General features: G+C 42.7%; 1 protein-coding gene across 7 annotated transcripts in view; it reads left to right on the forward strand.

The window, feature by feature from the left end:
- LOC123029065 (cystathionine beta-synthase-like protein) overlaps positions 1-23,568 on the forward strand; it is a 38,399-nt gene that overhangs the window by 6,653 nt on the left and 8,178 nt on the right. For 4 of the 7 annotated variants that reach the window (XM_044441568.1, XM_044441567.1, XM_044441569.1 and 1 more), the window contains 11 exons: positions 10,706-10,923; positions 11,109-11,215; positions 12,296-12,430; positions 13,513-13,592; positions 14,052-14,186; positions 15,339-15,408; positions 17,338-17,429; positions 18,226-18,351; positions 18,706-18,790; positions 20,055-20,160; positions 21,986-22,063. In XM_044441568.1, coding sequence (XP_044297503.1) covers positions 10,706-10,923; positions 11,109-11,215; positions 12,296-12,430; positions 13,513-13,592; positions 14,052-14,186; positions 15,339-15,408; positions 17,338-17,429; positions 18,226-18,351; positions 18,706-18,790; positions 20,055-20,160; positions 21,986-22,063 — 1,232 coding nt within the window. Of the gene's footprint in view, positions 1-8,876; positions 9,638-10,705; positions 10,924-11,108; positions 11,216-12,295; positions 12,431-13,512; positions 13,593-14,051; positions 14,187-15,338; positions 15,409-17,337; positions 17,430-18,225; positions 18,352-18,705; positions 18,791-20,054; positions 20,161-21,985; positions 22,064-23,568 lie in introns of those variants that run through there. The other 3 variants (XR_006415834.1, XM_044441570.1, XM_044441564.1) reach the window with 3 other exon arrangements.

The raw sequence follows: 23,568 nt of genomic DNA on the forward strand, positions 1-23,568 counted from the left end.
ACTGGAGTTTCTTGGTCACTGAACTTAATTCCTTCCACTGAAGGAATGTCCTGAATGTTCATCACCTTCATGCTGTCCTTGCTTTTATAGGGTAAATCTTTCAGGAAGTTGTCCTGACAGTAATACAGGCAATTCCCAGTGCTGCAGCTACAGCTGGACCTTAGGGCCAAAGATGGCCCTGAAGCCCAGGGACCCTGCAGAGTGAATTTGGGGCATGCAACAGCCCAAAGGGTTAGTAACACGGAGCTCTTTCAAAAATCCCCTCTTAGGTTATTGACCAGCAGTTAAGGATTTGTTGAATTTTAAGACACAAAGCTTCTTTTAAGAAATTTTATGACTTGCATTGTCTGAACTGCTTAGGATCCATAGATTTTTTCCTCTAAATTAGTTGCTGCTTGCATGAGAGAGCAGGAACATGAGAAAACCTCAGTGAAATGGTAAATCTTTCACATCTTTATAACACTAGATAATTGACTTCTCCACCCCAAATTGTCCTTGGCAACTCATTCTGGGCTCTCTCCATGGCCACTAGTTTTGACTTGCCGTGCCTTTTAGGCAAACCAACCCCAGCTTCCCAGCAGATTAAAATCTCTGTTACACTTTGCCTTTGATATGGGCTTTTCCTGCTGGATTGCCTAAGCTTTTCTTGATCTACTGCTTAGATTAGGGAAGTAGGCATGTGAAAGAAAAAAAAGTGTGAGAAGGGAAAGACAAAGTCTTTAAAAAGTTAGTCTTTTAGAAGTGCATATAAATAGATCAGTGAATTCTTGTGATTATTGTATGTAATTAAACTAATACCATTCTTATTTATCCTTGCCTCCATTCGGAGGTGTTGCTATGCACTTGAAAGTTTCAGGGTGCACACCTATAGGAGACGAGGCCACCTTAATACTGCTAATTTCCCTCTTTATGTGCAAAAATAGCAATAATTACTAGGATTTCTTACTAACAGGAAGCAAAAGTAGCCAATTTTATATTCAAGTAAAATGAATTATTCTATTAATTTACAGCCTGATCCATCAATGGTGGTGGGTAGAGAACTGAAAAGTAAATGAGCATGCAAGGGAAGATTGGAGGGCAAAATTATTCAGCATGATGGAAGGGGAGAGTGAACATTCCCCTCCACGGCTAGAATTCTTTAAAATTGCCCATGCATGACAAGTAAATTGAAGGTAGATATTGTTCCTGATCAGGAGAGGAGGAAAAAACACCCTGGATTAGATCCAGGTGTAGTCATACTTAGAGTAGATCCATTGAATGCTATGGCTCATGAGTCATGGATCTACTCTAAGAATGAATAGTTTGGATCAACCCCTTAACTCTTTTGTCCAGTCTGTTCTTCCCTATTTTTACTTTCTATATCAAAGGCAAGTTAAACGGTATACCAGTTGCATTGATACAGCTCCTAGGCATATTCATGTAACAGATGAACTTTAGAAAAGAAATATCTCCTTTCTTGTTTGGCAAGATCCACAGCATGATTGGAACTGAGTTTTTACAGCCTCAGGGCTACATATATTGCAACAGCAAAGCAGCTGTTTCTGTATCTTAGATGGCACACTGATTCTGCTGTTCCTGCTTTTACATAATTGAGTTTCTTCTTAGTAGCATTTGCTTCTGCAGTAGAAATCAGACATCAACTCTCCATGGAATGTGATGGAAAGGAGGTTTATAGGGAAACACTGCCATGATGGTTTATAGGGAAAGTTTACAGGGAAGCACCACCATGATGTTATAATGACATTTTTTATTTTTATTGTGTAAAAATAAAACATAAAACAAGAGATACATAAAATAAAGAACTAGTTTTATAGCATAAGGTTTGATTTTATCCATTGTACTAGATCCATATGTGTACCCCATATATTTATATTCTACTAATACTATTACTTGCATTGATTCCCCATGCATGCAAAGTGATGCTCACAGTGTCGCAACAAAGAATTTTACCCTCTCTGGAGCAAGAAATGTCTAACATTCAAGCTAGAATTTGAAAAGGCTGAAGTGCTCAAGATCCTATTGCAAATATATGGCTGCTTTTAGAAGAAGTAGAATTTAGAATTTTAGAAGATCTGTCTGTGCTTTATAGTTCACAACAAAGCCTTTGACTGGGTGGTTACTGAGAAGCTGAGATGGTCCTGCAAGAAATAGGTGTGCCTTGCTACTTAATTGTCCTGATAAATACCTCATATCATGGACAAAAACCGACCACTGTGTTAGGACAGAACATGGAGAGAGAAACTGGTTAGGAAAGGAGGATGCCTTTTGGATCCCCTGTAACATTTTGTGAATGAAGCATTGTATATTTTGCATATATATCCCCTTGACATTACATCCAGTCATGCCTGACTCTAGGGGGCGGTGCTCATCTCTGTTTCCTAGCCGAGGGAGCCAGCATTTGTCCGCGGACAGTCTCCGTGGCCACGTGGCCGGCAGGACTAAACACCGAGGTGCACAGCACACTGTTACCTGCCCACCAAAGTGGTACCTTTTCATCTACTTGCATTTGCATGCTTTCGAACTGCAAGGCTGGCAGAAGCTGGGATGGAGCAACGGGAACTCACCCTGTTGTGCACATTCGAACCGGTGACCTTTCGATAACCAGCCCAGCAGCACAGCAGTTTAAACCACTGTGCAACCCTCTCTATGTATCTTATGTATCTTCAAACACAGATAATTTTGTACTAGAACAGCATTTAGTATTTATTGCTGCACCTGCTCTTTATTTACCTGTGATGCCTTCTGAATGGCAACACTGGGAACCCTCCATGTAGAAGCACCCCAGGCCTGCACTGCCTGGAAGGCCACTATCCAGTGGATCCCAACAGCATATAAAGGAATGTAAAGATGCAGCCCATGACCACCTAAATTTGGGGCGGGGGGGAGGGGTGCCAAAAAAGGCAGTTTATCTGGTTTGCAGGCATTTCAAAGGTAATCTTAAACTGCTTTTTAAATTTTCATGTGGGAAGATTAGGGGGCAGAGAAACCTGCAGGAGGCAGCTCTGCATAACTTGCCTGTAGCTACAGGCCTGCAATGTTGACTCACTGCTTTCATCAAAGGGCAATGGGTGGCCTTGCAGGCTTCAGGTAAAAGCCAATCCAGAACATTTCTCATTGCTTCAGAGCAGGGCTTTGATGATGGAACAGGCAGACCATCTTGGCATCCCTAAAATGCTTGCATAAATACATTGCAGCTAATGCTGTCCAGCAGTGTTTGCTTGTTCATTTCTCTTCCCTTCTGCTGATACCGGTCTTTATTTTGTGTTCAGCAAAGCCAATATGCAGAGGCCTGAGTCAATTGCTATGCGGTCTATAATACAGAACTCATCCAAACACTTGGATGTTTTTTCAAACCAATTCAGTGTTGTCAGAAAACCAGTACAGACCAGGTTCTTTAGCGTATATGAATCTATATGAGCTTACAGTATTTCAGCACCATGCCTGGTGGTTGCAATTAGTTTGGATCTTAAGCACCATCACAAGCTGCTGCTTTGCCTTAGTAGTGACATGTCCTGCTTCTTCAGGTCTTCTGTATGGAAAAAGCCATGAAAATAATTTAACATGTTTTTTCTTGTCCTCATAATTGCACAGAAGCTTAAATATAGGATAGTCAAAATTTCTTATAATAACCTCACTGAGGAACAAATTCTCTACCAAGGAGAAGAACTTCCATATTTCTGCAAAGGACGTGGTTATTTTCTTTTTTCTGAGGCTAATGTTCTGCACATTCTTTCCCATATGTGTTGGCTATATAATAAGCATGAAAAATCTGGGTGTATGGCAGCCGCATGAGGTGTAGGAATCTCTTGTGCTTCAGTCGGCTCGCTTATGCAGGCAGGAGGAGAGCAGCTGAAGCACTTTGACCTGTGCTCCTTTCTACCTTTTGCTAAGTGGGCAAGGGACCTGCTGGCACGAGAACTCATCTGCTCTTAAAGGTTTGGCAATGCAAAGCAAACAGAACCTCGGGAGCGCAAATACTGACATTGTTTGACAAAGTGACACAACATCACTGTCAAGTCAGGCTTCCACTTTTGGATGGCCCTGGGCAGGCTGCCCTTACACAGTTACCACCATGCTGACGACTCCCCTGAGCATCCACTGCCACTGGGCCCCCGGTAGCACATTCTACCCCGTTGGCACTTGTGTTGGGGTTATCTTTGCAGGCAACTGCATGTGATGTGCAGGGGTAGGAGGATGGAGATGTGGCAGTGAAGACGGCTCACAGTGTGTCTCTGCTGTGCTTCATTCATCATCTTATACCTGAGCATTCAGGAATACAGCTTTTGTATCGAGCCAAATTACACAGTTGCGCAACGTGAGTATTGACGGTCGGTCCATTGCTATCTTATCAATAGAGTTGGGCTTTCTTAAAGCAATGTATAGTCTGGTTCTCCTCAGTTACAAACTGAGACTTGGCTTTAGATCTTGTCAAGTGGGAAACTGGTTAAAAACAGCCACAGGTTTTTGAGCCCTGGTCAGTAGAAATGTGGAACCAAAATTCAGCTGGGCCTGGCATCTGTCCTTAGCCAACACTGGGTACTGAACTCCTCTAGTCCACTCCTGAAAGACTGTGTGCATTCCCTAGTTCCTTAAAATTAGAAGTAAGTCTGGGGTTAAAAAGATATTTTTGAATAATTCAGAGCAGAATGTGCATGGATTTAAAAAGAAACTTTTATTCTGGAAACACAGACAATTACAAAGCATAAGATAAAGGCAAATTGAAATTACAATTTTAATATTTCTGTTTAGCATAATATCTGTAACCATCTGGCTAGAAGGAATGCTTCCTTTTAAATGAGCTTGTAGAAATCTGCCTTCCAAAAGGGAATTATTTTAACTGAGATCAGAGTAATTTCTAGTGTTCTGACCAGCAGCTGAGGACAATGGCTGTTTTCTCTGGCATATGAGATTGTCCAGCTGAGCACAAAGAAACAAAATCAAGAAAATTGGTTTAGGGCATGACTGGTAAACAGAATCTCAGGGTTGGGAAAAGTTAATTTCACATTCCATGCTTTCTGCTATCGATTGCAGATGGTACAATGGTAGTTCAGGTAGAAGCTACCATGGGAATCCAGCTTAATTGCGCTCTGTTGCTGCCACAACCAGTGAGAAGCCAGCTGTGCCTCTGTGGAAACAATTGCAACTTCCAGAAGCACAGGAGTAGCAACTACTGTGGGGGGGGGGGGGAGCGTGATGTTCTTCTTTAAAATAAGATTGTGTTCCCTGTATATCTTTTAAAAAATAACATTTGCAGTTTTTTTCCTTTTGCCATCAGTACAGTGGCAAATTCTTTGGTAGCAGCTGGTGGAGAGGCGTGGGAACTACAGGAAAACTAGGGGCTGTGTGTTTCCCATTCCTGCTCTGTGGGGTAGCTGTCCTTCTCTCAAAGAGTCCCTGTCTTTCTTCAGATTGTGTCCCAGTTGCAGCTAACAGGTGCAGCTCTACCCAACACTCGCTATCCAGGGATCAAATGGATCCCATTCCTCTTCTGTCCTGTTGCTTTGAGAGGTGCGAGACTCCGGCTGAACAAGCGAGTTGCCTGTCTTAATCGTTTTGATCTTGTCAGAACTTGCTCCACCATTAATGCTGTTCACTAAAATCTATGCCAGGGAGGGCAGATGTGAAGAGGCTGTTCCTGCTGAGCGGCCCGCCCGCCCGGGCAAATTCTCCTGAACAGATCTCTGAAATGGAGTGCCATAGCTGTTCGCCAACACAGAAGCTGTAGGTGAGCCATACCAGCAGGCAGAGTGAGGCAGCCGTCTTGCACAGCGAATACCGGAGGTGAGGAGGTGTCCGAGGACGGACTTACACATGTGCCACCTGCCTTGCCCTGCCCTGCCCTCAGGTATAGTGGAGGATGCTGTTTTCCATCATCAGCATAAGGCACAAGGGAGGCAATGAAGTAATTTTAGACTGTAGATTTCATGGTCTTATTATCATCTAGAGGGCAACATGTATATTCACAAGATGATTACCTGGTCCTGCTCTGTTCAGGGCCCTCCTGCTTATTGGGGTGTGCAGGGTCCTGGACATATGCCCCAGTACCCAATCCTGAATATACCATTGGATTCAACAGTCAGGTCCGTCAGATTCTGTACCTTGAATGGCAGGGCATTTTCTCCTTTATATCAAGCAACAGAATGTTTTCAGCCAGTGTTGGCGTGCCAATTTCAGATGCATTTCTCTTTGCTTGATGGTTCATAGATGCGTTGCTCATGGGCCTGATGTAATCTCTTTTATTCTTACCCAGAACAATAGCTGGGACACTGTGTACTGTCAGGATTAAAAGTCAAAGCAAATTGAAGTTTGAGTCTGTCACCCTCCTGCAAAACAAGTAGAACAGTTCAAGCTGTGATCTCTGGCAATAGCCTTGAATCCAGAGCTCTTTCTGAGATGGCCATTTGCTTATCTAGATGCTCTAGGGATAAATCTACCTGCATCTTTATGCTGCAGATGATCAGCTTCTACAAAACACTATATAAATGGCATTATATAATATTTATTTTACTTATTTAGAAAATTTGTAGGCCGTCCTTCACTGTCATCTCTGGACAGCTTACAACATTATTTCAAATTCTGAATAAAATAAATTAACTATTCCACAACTGAGCATAAAACTAATCTATTTCAAATAAATAAATCTAATACAATTAAAATTAATTTATGTTAAAATATTGGTCAAATAAAAAGGTATTTAATAAATGGTACCCCAGTTTATGAAATTTATGATGGAAATGCAGATGATAATGTTATGGCGGAGTGCACTTTTCTGATGGAATGTCCTCAAGCTTAAAAAATTGCTAGATATCCTACAGGGAATTAGGCAAGCATGTTATCTACTGACCAGCATGTTGCGCACAGATGCTTTTAAGTCATTTTTTTCAAGGTAGACAGGCGAGGAAAGAACATTTTTGCATACTGAGACATGATGCTGGCATTTATATCCTCCCTTCTTGTCCTGTGAGAAACCTAAGGTAGTTGCAGGATGGAAACCTGTCCTTCTGCCATCTTGGTCAATGGAGATGAAAAATAGGGAAGGCTATGATACGATTAAAGGTTATAAATATTTATAACCTTTAATAGCACAACAGAAAGAATAGCACAACAGAAATGTTCAACAGCACTGGGTTTGTTTTATTCAGTTTTGTAACCATGGAGGCCTTCTGGCTTAGCACCAATAAACTGTTTGTTAATGTGATCTTAATATCATTGCACTTTGGAGTTGTTTTTAAGCTGGATTATCTAATTACTGATAAAGTTAATAATTATGCATGAAGTTTCTGAGAATTATAAACTGAAACCTAAGAAGTTTACACAATTACAATTTCCATCTTCTCAGGCTTTGCCTGTAACAATGCCATGGAAAGCATGAAGGTCATTTACCATAGTTAGAAAAGTAAATCTGGCAACTTTATATCCGAAGAGAACAGGCGAGAAACTTTTCCCTGCTTCTTTTGTCTAGCCTTTTTCTGGTAGTATTATTATAAATGTCTTCATTAATGGTGAATAGGGAAATGAAATTCAAGCAGGAGCCAGGAATCCAGAAACTTCTGTGGTCTCTTAGACAATGTTGAGGAGCCATAGGACATCCCCTTGATTCACCCATCTTCACAGGGAGAATGCCTCAGAAAGGAAACGACGTCCCTCCAGTGAGAAACACATAGGGAGACCCAAGCCTTCTCCCTCTCTCAATGACCCCACTGGCATCACTGCTTCTGCACAGCTACTGATGGTGCAGAAGGAGTGGTGCCAGCTGCTTGGGGGGTCACTAAGAGCAGTAACCCCCTCCAAGCAACCTTGACAGGCATTGCTACTTTTGGCTGCAGAATGGGGCAGGGAGCAAAGCTGGCTTGGACTGGCTGAGTCCAGGAAGAGCTTTGCTCCTCCTTCAACTTCCCCAGTCAGAGAAGAGGAGAGGGAGAGGGAGGAGCGGGTGGTGCTGCAGCCCCCACAAATGCTTCTCCAGACTGTAGCAGAGGCGCTCCTGCCTCCTCTCCATTCATGAAGGAATGGGGCTGAAGGCTGGGAAATGGGCATTGTGCAAGGCCTTAAGGACTGAATGGGATGGCCTGGCTAGCCAGGCTCAGCCTGGAGGTTCCCCATCCCCGATCTACAGCATTTGAGTTTTGCTGTGACACCACTGCATATTTTGTGTTGTGGTTTAGAACAGTGGGTTCTAATGGCTTCTGGCAAATTCCTGTTATTGGCATTTTCCAGTAACTATTCTGAGCTTGCCTGAGGCCCAACAACATTTCTTAATTTCCAGGTCTGACTTTTTTGCTTCTTTCAGCTGCTCCTTTCATCTGTGTCCTTTGGTTTACAGCTATAGCCCTTTCTACCTGCACAAGGCAGGAAAAGAAACCTGTGTACCTGCTATGGAACATGCAGATAGTTCCTTCAGCAGCTGTTCAAGGGATTGTTCTGGAACCCGTCAGCTGTACGAACAGCCCCTTCAGGAAAGAATCAGGACCTCTAAGCTCTAACTTCTGCTGGGAAACTGATGGAATATGTTTCCTCTTTGCAAACTCTGCAAACCCTGATAACTGAAACAAGTGTTGGCAACATCAGCGGCAGGAATTCGTTCATTTATTTATTTGCTTTTTGTGTTTTGATACTGACCAAGAGCTGAAGGTCTCTGAGCAGTTCAGTGTTCTTACTGAAAAATATGCCTGCAGGTATTCAGTGGCTCATCATTTAAATTATTCAGAGGAATAATCTTGAATTTCTTTGAATGTGTGTTAAGGTTGCTGCTCGGCAACCACATTGCCCAGGTGTACTTTCAGACTTGGTTCTGCCAATATCCTTTGGTAAAAGAGCGGCAAACCGTATGTCTCCTGTTGCTGCCTCCAAATTGGCACAGCTGGGTGTGAAGGAGCCGGGAGGAATGGAAAATGCCATACCCTCAGTGTCAGGGGACAAATGCACTGTCAGGCTGTGAAAGCTTGCCAGCTCCCTGGAGTGTTTTGTTGAGAGAGTATTTCATGTACCAAGTGATCCTCCCACGGGCAGCATTGTCTGTAATTCTGGCAACACCTGAATTTCTAGTTCTTGATTTTTTAGTCTTGCACGCTTCGGTTTGCTGCCACTTTGCTTAATAAAGCTGTGCAAACCTCTTCTGTCCTGTCAATTTTTTCCCTCTGGATCTTTTAACCTTTGGAAAAACAGTCTGCACCATCTTAATAGTATCAGAACTATTTTCTTGTAGTGCAATCATATCAAAGAATGATGTGGCTGAATTTTGCATTTTAGGCCATGTTAGGGTTTGTGCGATCACAACAGAGGTGTGGAAATGGCTTGGCAGGTGACTTCATCTTGAATTAAGAACAGAGCCCGGGCGGTGTAATTCCTTTCCCCTTCACTGACATGTCCCTGATATGAGCTTTTCATATAACTTGAATGAGCAGGAGCTGTTGTAAGGATTGGAGGGGCCATTGCTTCGTAGTAGAGCACATGCTTTCATGCAGAAGACCCCAGGATCCAACTTCAGCATCTCCAGTTTACAAATGAGCAGCCACCTGCCAAAGGCAAAGCCCCTGCCTGAGACCTTAGAGCATCCCTGCGAGCAGGAGGAGAATTCTAACTGGGCTTGATGGGCTGGACCGTTCATTCAAGGATCAGAAGACATTTTGCTTGTAGGGTATGTAAGTCAGACGGGTGTTCACGTCAGGAGTGATGTTGTTCCCTTTTGTTGTTCATTGTTCCAAAATATATATATATGTACAAGTTCTTGCTCCTGATGGTCAAGATTCAGGCTGTTTCCTCATCCCCAGAATTATTGTTTTTCTTGTGCATGGTTGTTTTGTACAATGGTATCTATGTGTTTCTTGTCAGTACATTTGATCCCCTTTACCAGAAGTGGGCTGGTTGATGATTGTGTGGATGTTGGGATGTAATTGTGAAATAGCCCACATGGTCAAACAGTTCCTACTTACCTATTTACTTTTCTGGATCCTGACTCTTACATGGCTTTATTTTGCCCTTTTAAAGATGTTGTGCAGTGGAGCTTGTTAAAGGTACACCCGAGTACCAGAATTCTTAAGTATTTAGTCTTTTCCTCCTTGTTTTGAAGAAGTGAAATAAACTGAAGGGTAGATGCACGTGGAGTGCCTCCAGACAAGAGGGTTCTTAGTGTTACCAGTTAAAAAACTACATTGTTAAAAACTATATTGGCTTTGTTTTGGTTTTTTATAGTGGAAAGAAAAACTGTAGAAGTAGTGAGAGAACATAGGAGGCGCCTCATACAAGTCCATCAGTGAGGTAGCACCATTGCCAATTGAAAGCCACACCTGGAAGCATCCCTTGAGTGCACCTGCATGTAAATGCACACAGATCCCATCTAGCAGACTCTCCCTATTTGTATCTATAACCATCAGCTAGATATAATTCCTTCAAGTCATCCGCATGATGGTGATGTTGTTTTAAATAAGCAAGTATAATATTCTTGCAAATGCTGAAATTGTTCTTCTTTGTCGCTTAGCTTTCAAAATGCTGGGTAATTTGAAAATATCAAGTAAAATGTAAATAACTTTTTTTGCAGAGGTTAATGGGTTTGGTTTGGTTTTGGGTGTATGTGTGGGGAGATTGCTAATACACATGTGCGATTTTGCATTTAGCCAAGGATGATCTTTTACAAACTTGGATCCAGATTAAGATTGATCTCTCCCCCCTGCTGTCTCTCTCTCTCTCATATTTTTTTCTCCCTCAGGACATAATGCCATCACTTCCTGCAGAGGCTGAAATGAATACACTCTCTTGCTCTCACATCTCAGCCAGTTGCATAACCAATGGGGGCCTGGAGAAGGAGCCATGCACCAGCCCTGAGAAGGAGAGGAAATGGATCAGACCTGACACCCCAAGCAGGTGTACTTGGGAGCTTGGAAAACCTCCATCTGAGTCACCCCATCATCATCATCATGTTACACCGTGAGTGAACATTTAATCGAACCATTCATTGAGGCAGGGTCTGCTTGGGTTATGTTATACTTACTATCCAGAGCACTAATTCAGTTTGAAGTTTTACAGTTTTTATTTGGATAGTGGTAAGTAAGTATGGGGATTAAGAAGTGTTACTTATACCCTGTTATTTGTTTCCCCATCTTCTGGTTTAGATCAGAAGTTCCAAATATTATGCCAGACATCCTCAAGAAAATCGGTGACACTCCCATGGTGCGAATCAACAAGATTGGAAAACAATCTGGGCTTAAATGTGAACTCTGTGAGTAATTTGGAGTTAGCTGGTGCTGTTAATGCATACATTTGCTTAGTAACTATCCATACTATTGCTAAGGAGGGCCTATGATTAAGAAGGGCCAATTCAGCCAAGGTTTGGCTAGCACCTGTTTTTTACTACTTTTTATTTACTTCCTTTTCTTCCTTTTGCTTACTTCCCTGCAGCCACCTGTTCAGTTGCTTTGCATACCTTTGCCCCATCTTAAGTGCAGTGATTGGGAACTGGCAGGCAGTGGACTCTAGCCTACAGCCTGAGTATTTCCAGCCAGATTTTAAAAGGTTGAGCTGTCCCTTATTCATGGGGAAGAGAGCTAAAGAAATTGCAGAAATTATGAGTGTAACACCGAATAGTTGGTGGCCTGTGTTTGGTTCACTTTTTAATGTGGATTTACCAAATCCACATTTCCCAAACCTAAACAAGAACCAGAACCCAGCTTGCTGCTGAAATCTGTCCATTTTCAAAGTTTGTGATGCACTTTGCAAAAACAAAAGTATATATTATGAAGCACGCATGTGTATGCACCCACACATGTGTGCACTTTATTTAATGGGGAAATATGTACATTTGCAAATGTATGCACAAAAAGTGTAAATTTGAAGAAAATGCAGATTTTTAAGAATGCAGACTAAATAACCCTGAATTCACAATTCAGTGTGAAATCGAATTGGGACCAGCATATCCTTGGAAAATAGAATGTGTTTAAGGTCAAATTTGACACATTTGTCCCTTAATAGTTTGTGCATGTTTGAGGTAAAGAAATAAAAGAAGAAATTTTTATCATAGTCCAGTACTTGTCTATAAAATAACTTGCAAGTTTAACAAAACAAGACAGTATTTGGCTGATCCTGAGCTGACTTCAAAGCTGATCTATCAAAAGCCTTTAGTTTTCTTATATGGTTACCTCTCCCTCTTTGTGTTTAGAATATGATAAAATGGGCCAGATAGTCCTTTTTTAATACTACTAGTTTTAAATGATGTTCCCAATCCATTCACTCAAAGCTGAAGTTCTTTCTTTTTGGATTGACTGGAAATTTTCTTGCTTAATGTAGTCTTTCTGGTTTCTAGTGGCAAAATGTGAATTTTTTAATGCTGGAGGGAGTGTAAAAGACCGAATCAGCTTAAGGATGGTGGAAGATGCTGAAAGGGATGGGGTCTTGAAACCTGGAGATACTATTATTGAGCCAACTTCAGGAAATACAGGTATGGGTGTTTTGGATTGAGGGCAGACTGAGTGATGAAATCAGAGGAGTGGGCATAGAAATTGGGTCACGACTGCTGAACAGCTCATTCACTTTTCCTCCCAAAACAAAAGCATCTTGATGGTAAAATTCTGTTAAGTATGTGCTTAACTCTCCCCCAGTGAAATGAGTGGGATAATAAAAATAATGGCTGTGTTGCAAACGCAAGTGATGCAGCTTTTTTATGCTTACAAAACTTGAGTGAGAAACACTGTCAGAGATAATTTGCTGACTGGAGTTATTTTTTTTAGGCATTATCCCCTGCCGTTGCTTCCACCCTTGACTAATTTCCAGTCCTCTTTCTAAATTGTGCTTCAACATAGCCTTCAGTGAGTAGACAACGAAATGTTACAGTTGGTATAGACCTAAGGGGGGATATTTTGGTTTATCTATTTATTTAAAACTTGTGTATGCCATCTATTGTGCCATAGCAGCTCTAGGTGACTCACAATCAGGCAATTATGCTCATTATAAAACTAAGGCAACAACCACCCCCATTAAATATAAAAATCCAAGCTGGACTGATGCTTGGGTGTAGTAGACCAAGGGTACCACACTAGGGGAGGCTGCTGTAGACACTGCTGAGTTATAATGAATCAGTATTTATTTATTTAAAGCATTTGTATGCCACCCAATTGTGCCATAGCACAATTGCTGTGTGCTGCAGTTGGGTGGCTCACAATCACAGGATAAAACACAGTAAAGACAACTACAACATATTAAAATACAGTGTCAATAAAATACGGACAAAAATACAAAACAGAAGGTTATGTGGCATTAGCTATTAAAATATTTTTTTAAAAAGAAGGTTGTTGCATGGCACCAAAAAGTATACAAGGAAAGAGCCAGGTGAATCTCCTTGGGAAGATTCTTTAGGTTTATACCAGCCATAACATTTGATTGTCTACTTGCTGAAGGCTGTGTTGAAGGCACAATCTAGAAAGAGGACTTGCCCAGCTTCTTGTGGTGTTCCAAGTAAAGAGTCTTGAAAGATAACCTCTGTGCATGTGGGTATTTTTAGTGAAATATTTTTCTTGGTTCCAGGAATTGGGCTGGCCCTGGCAGCTGCAGTAAAAGGCTACCGCTGTATCATCGTGATGCCAGAGAAAATGAGCATGGAGAAGGTCAGAGCTGCTGCTCACTGCAGATGCCAAAGGAACCACACTTGGTGCAATGGGTCATGGGGGTATTGCAAGCCAGCAGTGCAGCTGATTCAGAGAGGACCTTTCCTCAAGCCGGTCCTCTCTGGTGCTCTGGGCAACAATCTCCACTGGCCAGCTTGGCTGGGGCTGGTGGACACTGAAGTCCAAGACTTCTGGAGGCTGCCAGGTTGGAAAAGGCTGCAGTAGGGAATCATATTTAACTAGCTATATTAGTAAGATAACAAAATGTTTGACATGTGCATTTAAAGCGAAGTTAGCTTGTCATCTGAAGCTCATGCACTCAGTTTTCTAACTGTGATTAAAATAGCTCATCCAGAATAATATCTGTTGTACACAGTACTGCAGCTAAGCGCTGCAGCCAAGCATTCATTTCCCAGTTGTCTAAGTACTGAGATACATTTTGCTGATTTCTTAAATCAGGTAGATGTACTGCGTGCCCTTGGGGCTGAAATTGTGAGGACACCAACTACTGCTAGATTTGACTCTCCAGAATCTCATGTTGGGGTCGCATGGAGACTGAAAAATGAAATCCCCAACTCCCACATATTGGATCAGGTAAGGTACCTGCCACAGAGGATTTGAGATGACTGAGTTCCAGATGAGGTAGTGTTTTTGTTCATCCTCCCAGAAACTCTCTGAAGGCCTCTTATTTCTACATAAGAAAGTGAATGTGAAAGCTACTTAATCTGAGGAAGCAGTGCTTGCTTGGTTGACTTGGATACGAACCCATGATTGACGTTTGCTGTCAGCTGATGCCCCCCAACTCTTTGTGTGCAGTTCCTTTAGCTGATAGGAAGATAGCTGAACCCTCCGGCCATGTTAGCTGGGATTCACTTGTGCCTTTGATTCCAGCAATAACTTCCTGTGGACTATACTCTGCATGTGATGTCTTAATCCCTAGAAAGGAGCAAATACTGGCATGCATGAGAAGCTATCTGGCAACTGCTCTTTTATACTAAAAGTTATATTGTATGATCTGGATAAACCTGCCTTCGGAGTGGTCGCTGGTTAAGTGATGCTGAAATCATAATAGTACCATGGCAAAGAAATACCTCATATTCTACTAAATAATGTGTGACAACATAATTTGGAGTTATATTATTATTTAATTTGCACTCCTGTCTTTCCAGTAAATGGTGCTCAAAGCAGCTCATGGCAAGAATACAGATACAGGAGAACATAATAAAATTCAATCGAACTGCAATAAAATACAAAGAAAAAAGGCATACAAGTAATGCAAATAAAGGATCAAAAATGGGTATATATTATATTATTTTAGGCCGTATTTCAGGGTAGTGCCCCTCTTGAGGTGGCATAAATAATAAAAGGGATGATACCATAAAAGAGTAAAAAGCAGTGACTGCCAACAAGTAACAATAGGCCAGTAGCTCAAAAATACAGTTCAAAGGAAAGCCAACAAGCTCAGCAGATTTTCAAGGAAGCCCTAGAGACCTGCAAAGAAGAGGACTGTTGAGTCCCCTGTGGAAGCTGAATCAAGAGGCGCAGGGCCACTGCTGAAAAATCCTTCACCTTTGGTCTTGCCAATCTGATACTGCCCCCAGAAGTAGACAGCACAGTCCACAAAAATAGCCACTGAAAACCAAAGACAGAATAACATTAGCATCACTGTGTGTCAGTCTGACTCTCTGCAGAAACTTGCAAGCATATTTGTTTGATTTGCTTCATACGTTTCCTTTTCCCACACAGTACCGTAATGCCAGCAATCCCCTGGCCCACTATGACACAACGGCCGAGGAAATCCTACAACAGTGTGAGGGTATGTTGTTTATCTGGCGGGCTTGCAGAAATGGGCAATTCTGAGAAAGATTGAAAGGATGTGGCTGTAACAGTCCACTGCTTGTACCATAGCATTCTAGAGTGATTTTTGATGCATGAGGTGTTTTCCAGTATTGTGGCAAGTTTATTCAGGCAAGAAAAGTTTGTTCTGGCCACTGGCTGAGGGTTGCTTTAACACATCACAGCTTAGCAGTTGCACCATGCACAATACATTGGAGAAAAGAGACATATGTGAGAGGCATATATGTCCATCTGCATTTGGAAAGCTTGATTTTGGATTTTGATTGTATTTATCTTTACAGGCCCTAAAGAGTCAAAGCAGGGAAAGCTAGATATTTGAGTAAATACACTGCCACTCTTCTTTAGCTATCGAATGACAACTCAGATCTGCTTTTCTCCAAGTGATCACTATCTGGCAACTGAAAGACACATTGCGAAGAGCACTCGGCTGCTGCCACTGCATCTTCTCCTGCATTACCCTGGCAATGTTTACTTAAAGGAGGAGTGTGATGTGATGCCCCCACACTAAAGAGTTTCTTGCAAACAGCAGGCTATGAAAAGGCTCTTCTTTAACCATTACCAGGGAGATTTGGAGAGCAAACATGGGCCATGTATTCTTGGTAATGTTTAACAAGTTGGGCCTTCAGCACTCATGAACTTGGCGATTAGCCGCTTTATATTTTTATTTGCTACCTCGGAGCCAGCAGAGGGTGCTCCCACATAGCAGTGTTTTTAAGGCAACCTTCTTTCTTTCGCATATGCTGGGTGGAAAAGTAACCCTTACTCATCCTTGGGCAAAAGATCATGGCCTAAATCTCGAATGCTGGTTTAAGTTGCTAGTACCTCTGTTTGAAACGTGTTTGATGACGTATTTGTAATACAGAATTGCAATTTAGATAAAGCAATGATCATAGAGCTACCGAAGAAAAGGTAGGAGAGGGTGATGTTTAGCTTCCTGTGCCTTCAGTAGCTGGGCAGCAGGCAGAATGTAAGGCAGGGAGCGGGGGGGAGGTGCTTTCAGTTTGCTTTCTTTGCCACCTGAATATGCACGGGAGCCAGATCTACGTTGTCATCGATACAAGCCAGCTTGGGTGATGTTCAGGCATTGGAAGAGTGGGACGTCTGGTACACAGCACCTTATATCTAGTATGCGGAAGCTTGCAGTCCTTATGAAGCCCCATAGGCTGGTGAAGTACAGGCTTTGAAGCAGGCAATGAAGAAACCAAGGGACTGATCCTCTGGCACATAAGCTTCTGAACTTGGAGGCTGGTGAGCATGCAGGGACAGGAGTGAGGCATGGAGGCATCGGTTTCCACCCCTCCCCTGCCGTATGCCCTGCATTTTCTCGAGCGACTGGTTTTAGCCATCTAGATTTAACCCCAGGGAGGGAGGCAGGCAGGCTTGGGTGCCAATTGGAACTGACATAGCTCCTCATCCCTGTCTTCCTTCCCAGCATGCCCTTCCCACCTCTCATTATGGTTCTTTCCACACTCTGCCTTTGGAGTCCCTCTATGATCCTGTGATCTTGGGACTCCAAAGGATGCTATGGCTTTCCAGATAAAAACTCCTATGGCCTCCCCTAACCGTATGCATCTGTTTATATTCATCCATTCCTTGGTCAAAAAGGCTCCCCGAGAAGCCATCCATTGATCAGTCCATGAAAACAAGATGAAGATATCCATGAATCTAGCTTCTGTAAGAATGATAGGTATCAATCTTGTGACATGGAGAGGAGGTGGCATATAAAAATCCATATTACACTATTTCCCTATTTTAGTTCTGCTTAATTCACAAGGCAGCAATCTTGAACCATTCAGTAAGATGGAAACCGATATCACTAACCATTCATTCTGATGTGTGTCTTGTAAACTGTTTCAACGTTGGTTTTTTTTTTTTTTTTTTTGGACAGGTAAGGTAGACATGGTTGTGGCTGGAGCTGGCACAGGGGGCACCATCACTGGCATTGCCCGAAAAATAAAGGAGAAATGCCCTGAATGCAAAGTAAGTCCCAGACTAGGGCATCTTGGTCGCTGCTTAGCTATCCCTGTGGGATTTCAGGACTCTTTAAAATCATTATTGCAGTGTGTTCCGTATTACAGGTTAGGCACTACCACGAACTCTGCAGTGGCAGCTTTAACTAACAGGTCCCCTTTTCCATGCAAACCATTTTGGCTGCATGCACTTTCATGGGACAAGCAGAATGTCTCAACTAGGTGGTCACAGAGGTGACTTTCTCTCTCTAAACAGGGATAGGATTGCACCTTATATTGATCATGTTTAATCCTTTTCCCATGGCTTGTTTTGCTGTTCAAAATTGCCCACTGATACAAGCTGCTTTTTCATCCACTGGATTTCAAATGTGCATTTGTTAAAGGTAAACAAGCAGATGGAAGCCCACGAGGGAGAAGAAGCAAGTGGGGAACAATTATGAGCAGAGGGACCTGCCTGGGGAAGGGTTAACCCCACCCCCTACACACACACACACACACACACACACACACACACACCAGTTTTCTTCCCAAAACCACATCTTCCCAATGTTGCTTTTTCTTTTGTTTAAGAGAAAGTAACTAGGGCTTCATTGCATACTACATACGCTACATACATTTTGTGTCTGGTTTCCCTTTGTTCATTGATCTTAAAATTTTTTAAAGTCCCTTTTTGATATCAATTCTGCTTAATTTTATGTGAAAGTTGTCCTGACTTTAAAAAAAGGAAAGCCTTGTTGTGATGTGCCATTTTGATAGCTGTGTTTTAAAAACCAGGACACAGCCTCAGCCTTCTAACTGTTTTGTAGATTATAGGCGTTGACCCCGAAGGATCTATCCTTGCAGAGCCTGAAGAACTAAATGCATCAGACAAGACCACTTACGAAGTAGAAGGGATCGGATACGATTTCATTCCTACAGTTCTGGACAGATCGGTAATTCAGGCTCCTTCAGTCTTAGCACCCACATGCCATGCCTTTCACTCTAAAGCTTACAGCGTTTCCTTCACCACTAATGTTTCTTGTTGGCGTGTCATGATTTTCAGGTGGGGACCTTTGGCAAATTTGGTTTCCCACTCCAGACAACAGCCTAAATCTGTTGTGTGTTCATAAGCATTGAAGATGGTGTTCTTTAAGTCACTCTGAAGTGTCTTTCCCCAAATATGTGATGTTGGATGTAATGCTACTAGAATCTATTTCTTTCCACTTAGGATCAATATAGATCTAAGTCAAGAAAAAGTTTAAAGTATCGTACCGTTTTTCTCTCCCTTGCTCCCCACTTTCTTCTAGCTTGTGGACAAATGGTATAAGTGTAATGATGAGGAATCTTTTGCCTTTGCACGGATGTTAATCAGAGAAGAAGGACTGTTGTGTGGTAAGTACAGTCAGAAGAGTGCTTTCGAAGTGTGGCTTATAATACGGAGAACTGGATAGTCTCGGTGATGGCACTGATGAGAGAAAGAATGAAAATAGTGGGTGTTGTTGTTGTTCCCGTGGTCATCCCAGTATCGTGCAAAAAGTGAGCCTGGAGCTCATGAACCCATGTCAGCTTTGGCAACGGTCTATATACTTATTACAGCAGGAGGAAGCAACCTTTGTCCCATGTGACAGAACTGGTCTGTGGAGGAGTCCAGTGTGGCCTGTGGAGGGTTGGGCCTCCTTCAAGCCCTGGCAGCTGAGGAAGAGGCATCCCCATGTTATATTAGATCAAAGATAATTGAAAGGGGTTTCTTTTTGTGTGACTTGCCTTTCCTCCCAAGAGAGGAATTTGGGACATTAGTGGTGTTAGAAGAACAAACCCAACTCATTTGAAGTGATCTCCAGTCAAGTTCTTTCCTCTGTATAAGGAAAAATAATAATAATAATCATGGGATGGGAAGGACTAGACCTACTTGGCCTTATCTGACTTCTCAGCATGATCCAGCAGGAAGGTAATCTGGCCAATGGGCCAAAAGCAAATTGAAGTAGTTCCCGTGGCTGAAATCTGTAAATCACAGATTTATAGCAGAGGAATACGTGAATGAGAGAAGGAAGTGGTCACAAATAGTATCTGAACTGCCCTAAGGGGCAGGTCCAGACATTGGATGATAATGTTGCTGTTCCATGAACCCCCACCATCCCTGTGCCTGTAGTGGCTTCCTGGTTTCAACAGCCGGAACAGGCAGCTGCAGCAGTGGAACCCAGTTCAGGCACTGCACTGCCCCGTGCTCTCAGCAGGGGGTGGGTTCCTGCTGCCGTACACAGGTCTTTGCAGAATGCCAAGCCCCTCTCACCAGGAAAGCTGAAGAAATACTTGCACTGTCTATTTTCCCTGTTCACTTTGGCTCTGCTCTCGCCTGTGGTTCCTAATGATACACATCTCAATTTTAGTTATATAGGGCAGTAGGAAAGGGGGGGATCTTGAACAGGAAAGGCAAAAAACAAAGCTGGAGAAATTTGCCTCCAAGGAGCTCATTATCTGCCTTTTTAATATAATTTCACATGATGCCATTACACCATTAAACAATATTTGCCACCTTTAATTTTCAAAGAGACATTGCAAAGCATGAGCAAGCCCTTCTAAGGTCCAGTGACAGGGATAGCAACTCGCATTAGGCCACATCTCCATTTCCAAAATGGGCTCTGTGTGGTTTTGGCAGGTGGCAGTTCGGGGAGTGCCATGTCTGTTGCTGTGAAGGCTGCAAAACAGCTGAAGGAAGGCCAGCGCTGTGTTGTCCTCCTTCCTGATTCTGTCCGGAACTACATGTAAGTAACATCCTCTCTCTTTCAACCAGACACTGGTGCTTGGAGGTCCCAGTTGCACAGTTGATGCCACACACTTGGTGCTGGGCCTCTCGGTATCCTGGGTCCTGCCAGAAGGGGAGAAGCAACAGAGGGAATGTTTGCCTATCACTGTCCTTTTAATCCCCCCCCCCCCCGCCGCCCCGACAGGCATCTGGGCAGCCCACAGCAGCCCACTGCCCACAGGAATGCCCTTTTCTACCTCTGTTGGGTTCTACCAGATCTTCCCCTTGTGAAGCCTGAGAAAGCAGACAAAGCTGTCCTTTCTGTGGCAGCTACAAGGTGGTAAGGGAATGGGATCAGATTCTGGAGTCCACCACCCAAAGTTGAAGTGCTGATGACTTCAGGAGGAACCCTGGGGTGCTCTCTCAGGGACCACAGGATCTCCCCCTAACTTGTGCAAAGAAACCCGGTCAAACTTTTAGCACCTATTCTCACCAGAACACGGGGATAATTTTGTTATATTTTGGTGTATTCTTGCCTGCTGTGTATAACGCAACATTTAAAACAGCATCAATAGTATTTTTAATAAAAATTGATAGGTGCCTATTATCTGAAGGATTCTTAAAAGTTTGCTTAATTTATTCCTGGAAATAATTCTTGATGAGTTGGAGGATACCTTAGGGATTGCCTCTTCCAGGACTGGTCTGTCCACACACACATCCCTGTGCCCCAGCCGCCCTGTGCAGGAGAGGGCAATGGATGGAGATCACACAAAGGGACTTCCATGTGGCCTCAGTTAAACTGTGGAACTCTTTGTCCCAGAAAGCTTGGTTAGCACCCTCTGTTGCAGTGTTTTACGGTATGGCAAAATCCTTATTAATCAGATGAATGAGCTTTTCCAGTGCGTATCTTACATGCTGTATCTTGGCTCACATTTCTTTTTTTCTCTTTTGGAATGTTATGGCATTATAGCATTGGTTCTAATCATGGTTTTCTACCCTGGATGCTATACAAGCATCAAAAGGGCACGATCTAGATTGTTCTATATTTTTAAATTCGGAGGAGGGCAGGTTAGGTTTGCTATGCCCATGAAGCCTTAGCTTCCTCACTCACGGATGCTGCCTTCCCACCTCTTATTTATTTTTTATACCAGCCAAATAGCTGAAGCGCCCTTACTTGCTCTGAGTGGCTGCCACTTTTCAGTTGCACAGTTGGGCCAAGATTTCACCTCCTCTTCCGGCTCTCTGGGGTTTCCCTTTCCCTGGCCATAACCCCCTGCAGCCCCGATCATTTTGGTGTTTTTCCCAGCATTTGCACACTCTTTTTCCCTGTTGCAAAAAGGCTGAAGTGCTTCTCCCCCGAGCCTTAGTCACTGCCAGGAAGAGCTGGAAGCTAAAATAAGCTGGCATTTGGGGCCCAATCCCTTGGCCTTTGGCCCTGTGGCTCCTCAAGAGCTTCTCCAGAATGGAATTCAGGCCTTGGGGAGAAGGAGGTTCAACTACCCTGGCCTAGTGCCTCTTTTCCCAGCATTCTCTGAAGCCCCACACTTCCTTCCCACCCCCACTTTCACAGGTGGAATGTCCAACTAGGACAATACAGTGTTGCTGGGAAGTAGCTGATCCCCCACAGAGCTGCAGACTATACCACAGATGGATGAAGGGGTGAGGCCTGGCGGGGACCCCAATTCATTGCTTTCTTGTGTGAACTTGTCTAACACTTAAAATAATGGCTTTTTATCCCACTTCTAAGCTATAACAGATTCATGCCACATTATACTGTATAACTTATTTACCTTTAAGATAAGTGTGACTAATTGATTTTTGTGATATATTTTCACGATTTCCAGGTCCAAATTTTTGAGTGACAAATGGATGAATCAAAAAGGCTTCATGACAGAGGAGGATGACATCATTCACAAGCCTTGGTGAGAGGTGAAAGTGTCTGTCAAGGCATAGTCAGATGAGCTTGTGAAGAAGTCACCTGTCCATTTTTATTTTTATTTTTTGGTGCCTATAGTCTAGTCTAGTTAACTTTTTAACATGTCTATGAGGTCATGCTTGGAAAGAGTTTCTGCTCTTAAGATGAGTTTCCCTTCCTAAGCATCTCCTTCTGTATCAATCGTAAGTATGCATATATGTCTCCTTAATGCAGCTTTCCCCAGTCTGGTACTTTCCAGGTGCTTTGAAGTACCAGTCGCATACAGCCAGCAGTGAAAGAGGCTGGGGAAGGCTCAGGTTCAGGAAGGCTGCCTTAGTGTTTTGTTTGGCTGCTTGCCTGGCACCAAGCCTGTATTCTTTCTGGCGCCAGGTTAAAACCTTTTTATTTAAACATCATTTTAAAACTTAGTAATTTTAATAGTTTACAGTTGCCTTGGTTTATTTTATTGGTTATATATTATTTTATTGTATTGTTTTATTGATTGCTTTTATTCATTGTAAGCCATCCTGAGACAATTGTCATAAAGGATGGCATATAAATGTTTTAAATTAAACAAACAAACAAACAAATACTAGCTTTAGTTTTACTTAAGGGGTTATTGGAGCAGCATGGGTACCATGCACCTGTGTGTGTGTGAAATCAATATGCAAGCCATCGGTGGGGGAGGGATGGGTACATACCTTGTTTCCTTTTCTTGCACAATATGTTTTCCCTCTACATTGTGGTAGTGCTTTATGCATGGAGAGGGAACAACAGTTTATGAGACTTATGTGTTATTTTGAGAAAGTCAGCGAACCAGCAGAGTTTGATTCCGGTCCCCCAGGTACACCTGTGTTAGAACCTGTTGGTCCAGACTGACCCTTCCTGGTTTCTGGAGAGAGATATTTTCTTTGAACTGTCATTACACACAGTTGGGTCAAGACCAGGGGTACAGCTGGAATCATTCAAGTCTTATTTTTTAGTTCTAGGGAATAGCTGTCTTAATCTGTCAAAACCAAAGGAACAAAGACTTTTGGTACTTTAAAAACGAAAAGCACAGAACTGTGTGATTTACGCAGAATTGTCATAGGCTGTACCTTTTTAGCTGTTTTTTGGCCCCACTATTTACAACTAATCCAAGTTATGTAGAGAAGGGTGAGCTCTAGACAAATTGGAATGATTTGCCCTAGGTGTGTGTGCAGACATGTCAGCATTTTAACCTTTGCACGTAGTTTTTTTCCCCTGCAAAACCCCTGATTGAAGTAGAAACTTGTGGGAAGATGACTTGAGCCCATAAGAAAGGCTTTGCATTCAGAGCCTATCACTAAGTCATACCAGCATTTGGGAAAGGGAAAGAGCTTCTCTGAGAGATTTGTAATGGCAGCTGCCTGTAACTTTGTTAGGTAATAAAAGACACATAGGCGATGTGGGAAGCTTTCCTAAAAAAGACTAACAACTTTCTTCCTGCTCTGCAATATTTTTCTGGCAAAAACAGGAAGATGGACAGCTCCA

This window comes from Varanus komodoensis, unplaced genomic scaffold (assembly GCF_004798865.1).
Source record: "Varanus komodoensis strain SLA01 unplaced genomic scaffold, ASM479886v1 scaffold4, whole genome shotgun sequence".
Classification (NCBI taxonomy): Eukaryota; Metazoa; Chordata; class Lepidosauria; order Squamata; family Varanidae; genus Varanus; species Varanus komodoensis.